The sequence below is a fragment of the Arachis duranensis genome, chromosome 6 (genome assembly GCF_000817695.3).
Source record: "Arachis duranensis cultivar V14167 chromosome 6, aradu.V14167.gnm2.J7QH, whole genome shotgun sequence".
NCBI classification, from domain to species: Eukaryota; Viridiplantae; Streptophyta; class Magnoliopsida; order Fabales; family Fabaceae; genus Arachis; species Arachis duranensis.
In genome coordinates, this window is record NC_029777.3 from 86,452,453 (window position 1) to 86,455,948 (window position 3,496).

Genomic DNA, 3,496 nt, shown 5'->3' on the forward strand with positions numbered 1-3,496 from the left:
GGAGGGAAAAAAAAGTACAAAAGGTAGACAAGAAATCACGTGCTGGCGTGCTGCTCTTAACAGTTAACGCTTAAACATTTTATTTTTAATTTATTGATATTAAATTTCATTAATTGATGTATTGAGAGTAAAGCAAAGCTGAATAAGGTAGGGTGTAACTTTAACCATCATTCTATTTTATTTTACTTATTAATTTATTCTGGCATTACTCAATGCCAGCTAAGAAGTTAAGTGAAGTTTGGTACACTTAAGATGTTCTGTTTTAGGATTTGAACCAGTATTCTATGCTGAAACTATATGTGGCTTGAATTCAGCTCCTGCAGTTGCAGCATTTAACTTCTTCTTTTCCCCCTCTAAATAACAAAATGATAAAGATATTATATTGTGGCTCTTTTTTTGCAGTGAACATGGGAAATCAAAGACTGCATTTGTGACATTTAAAGACCCCAAAGCGCTTGAAATTGCATTATTGTTATCAGTAATGTCTCTTAGCTATTTTGATCATTTTGCTAATGAAATCTTTTAATCATGCTTGTTATGTGATTTTGAGAAGTTAATGCTTTTTATTATGTTGAAAATTTATGAGGTTGTGAATTAAGTTGGTTCATATTGTAAATAAGAAACTATGTCGTGTTTGTTTCAAGTAGAATAATGTTTGTCATATCTGTTATACATCAACATTAAGTGCTGTGATAGGTGCTGGGATATGATGTAAGATTGCACACCTTGCAATAGATGTTTAACAAAACGTCACTTGTATGACAGTATTATGGGGCAACCTGGTTTATATAAAGAGATAGTTCCCTCAATAATTAAATGAATTCAAGTGAACTCTAGAAGGAACTATGACATTGAAGCCCTCAAGAATCGAGAAGCCACTTTGGAGCTTCTGTTAATTAGATTGCAAGTTGTGAAAAATGTTTCATTTAAATACATTTATATACATGTCAATAATTGACATTTCAAGTTGAAAGGACCAATTTCTTGAAATTAGAACCAAGTCTATAACCAGAAATACCTTATCTTTCTGACCTATTTTTCACTCTTTTGTCATGGTCACATGTTGTCATTGATACTGTTTTGGGAACTTAATTCATGTAATACAAGCTTTTTCACCTTATGGCTTCTGAAAGTCAAAGTGTTGTTGTCTTTTATCAGGGAGCAACAATAGTAGATCAGATTGTGAGTATAACACCAGCTGAGAACTATGTACCGAATTCTGAGTTGCAGGTAAACTTGGAAAGAACTCTTAAATAATATATATTCTTGTATGATGCATTGTTGTGGATTTCTGAACTTATAATGCAAAATTTATGCAGGAAGTACAAAAGGTGGAAAATGCTGTAAGTGTAGCACCATCCGGAGATGTTATGCTGAATAGCGAGGTAAATAAAAATTCATAGTTAACATTTTTTTCCTGATTAGCTGTTTTCGATTTGCATGTGCCATGGAGTTGCAAAATAGTTGAGAAGATTAATTCAATATTTCTATTCCATGCTATCTCTTTTGGTTTGCATTTTGAAGAGTTGTTTGAGGATGAAGTACTAATCAGTAATCAACATATTTGTTTTCATGTTCTCTTTCTCCAACCGAGCTTATGTTCTTTTTACTGCATCCCTTTCAGGAGGGGAAAACCAGCCCCACCAATGGAAGAATGTACCTTAATAGAGCACAGGATGTAGTTACGAATATGCTGGCAAAAGGTTCAGCAATCAGACAAGATGCTGTTAATAAAGCTAAAGCATTTGACGAAAAGCATCAGTTGACTGCTAATGCATCGGCGAAGGTCATTTCCTTTGACAAGAGAGTTGGACTCACAGAAAAGTTGACAGTTGGAATTTCTGCAGTGAATGAGAAAGTGAAGAGCGTGGATCAGAAGCTTCATGTTTCCGATAAAACGATGGCAGCGATATTCGCAGCTGAGAGGAAGTTGAATGATACAGGATCAGCTGTCAAAACTAGCAGGTTTGGCTGAATATGAAACATGATCTCCGTTGCAGCTTATTTTCTTGGATTTCTGTATGGAATTAAAGAAAAATAAATTTTAGATTTTTTCCTAGATCATACCCGAATGAACTATAGTCTGTATTATTTGGATGTCAATGATGATGAAGTGCATACTTGTGGTCCCTTGCAGGTATGTGACTGCCGGAACGGCATGGTTAAATGGTGCTTTTAGCAAGGTGGCGAAAGCCGGACATGTTGCCAGTACTAAAACAAGAGAAAAGTTTCATTTCGCTGTTTCAAACTTGACTGCTAAGGTTGGCTTTGCTCTTGCAGTATCACTCTGACAAATACATATTTTTTTTTTCAGGGAGGTGGTGCTGGTAGTCTGGTAGAACTAGCTTGATTTCATACCTTTTAAATATTCATTCTGCAAGAATTCAAGAAATACTTGCATGCTATATGAGCATATTTGATGCTTATATTAGAAACATTTACAACCACTCATTTTTTTTTTTTAATTTTCAACTAAATTATTTGACGGGAATCTTGTGTGATAACATGATTTTGTTCAATTATGCAGGAACCTTCCGTGGCTGCTTAGGCCACAATTTTTGGTAAATCAGGTTGACTTCATCAAATCCTTTATGAAGATCTCTTTCAGACTTTAAAGCATGTTGTGTGGTCAACGTGGTGTTTTTTTTTTCATTCACTCTTTCAAGTTCAGTCCTTCAGCTGTTAGATGCATGGGCAAGTATGGTGATTCAATTTAATCCTATTATTTTTTTGTATTCTTTTGTCACTGGTATTTTTAGCTGTTGCTTCGTTGTAATTTAGCGTTGGTGTTTTTTGGGTTTGTTTTCTCATTTTTTTGTCTTTTTTTTTTTTTTTCTTTTTTTTTTTTTTGTGAAAGATAAAATAGTTATAGGTGTGAATTGTGATGCTATTGTATTTCGTTATTCAAAGTTATTTTTTTGAGGGGGAAAAAATAGTTGTGCCTGTATTCATGTAAGAAGACCTATATCTTGTTCTTCTCCTCCATTCAAGGATTTCTGTGAGAAATAATCTTGCTGTCCATAGAATTTTATTTCCTTTACATGTACCATTGGTGAATATTGTGAAGTAAAAATGCAAACATTCTTTCAAATTATGTACAAAAAAGATAATAATAATAATAATAATAATAATAATAATAATAATAATAATAATAAAAATATTCTGTCGAATTGAAAAGAAAAGAAATAATACTCATCTTTCAAATAACGTAAACCGATCTACATTCTTTATTATTGAGTTTAATCAGCAAACAATTTAGAACATTATCCAAAAACACAGTCATTTGGATCCTTGCGGGCGAAATGATTGAAATTTCAAATTTAGTGCTCCCTGCTTTTGACCAAAATGATGTTTGTTGTCGGCTAATCAATGGTTTAATTGTATATTGTAGTACTACTGGTAAAACTTTAAAAGGTTTTGAATTGTTGGATTCAATTTGAATCCGTATATACCATTACATCAATAATTTACTATGTATATTTTATTTTCACATGCT

At 32.9% G+C, this 3,496-nt stretch overlaps 1 protein-coding gene across 1 annotated transcript in view; it reads left to right on the forward strand.

Moving 5' to 3' along the window:
* LOC107494468 (binding partner of ACD11 1) overlaps positions 1 to 3,040 on the forward strand; it is a 3,639-nt gene extending 599 nt beyond the window's left edge. The window contains exons 3-8 of the mRNA XM_016115498.3: positions 403 to 478; positions 1,159 to 1,230; positions 1,320 to 1,385; positions 1,625 to 1,965; positions 2,138 to 2,261; positions 2,528 to 3,040. Coding sequence (XP_015970984.1) covers positions 403 to 478; positions 1,159 to 1,230; positions 1,320 to 1,385; positions 1,625 to 1,965; positions 2,138 to 2,261; positions 2,528 to 2,548 — 700 coding nt within the window. The 3' untranslated portion in view covers positions 2,549 to 3,040. The remainder of the gene's footprint in view (positions 1 to 402; positions 479 to 1,158; positions 1,231 to 1,319; positions 1,386 to 1,624; positions 1,966 to 2,137; positions 2,262 to 2,527) is intronic.
* Positions 3,041 to 3,496: the final 456 nt, after the last annotated feature.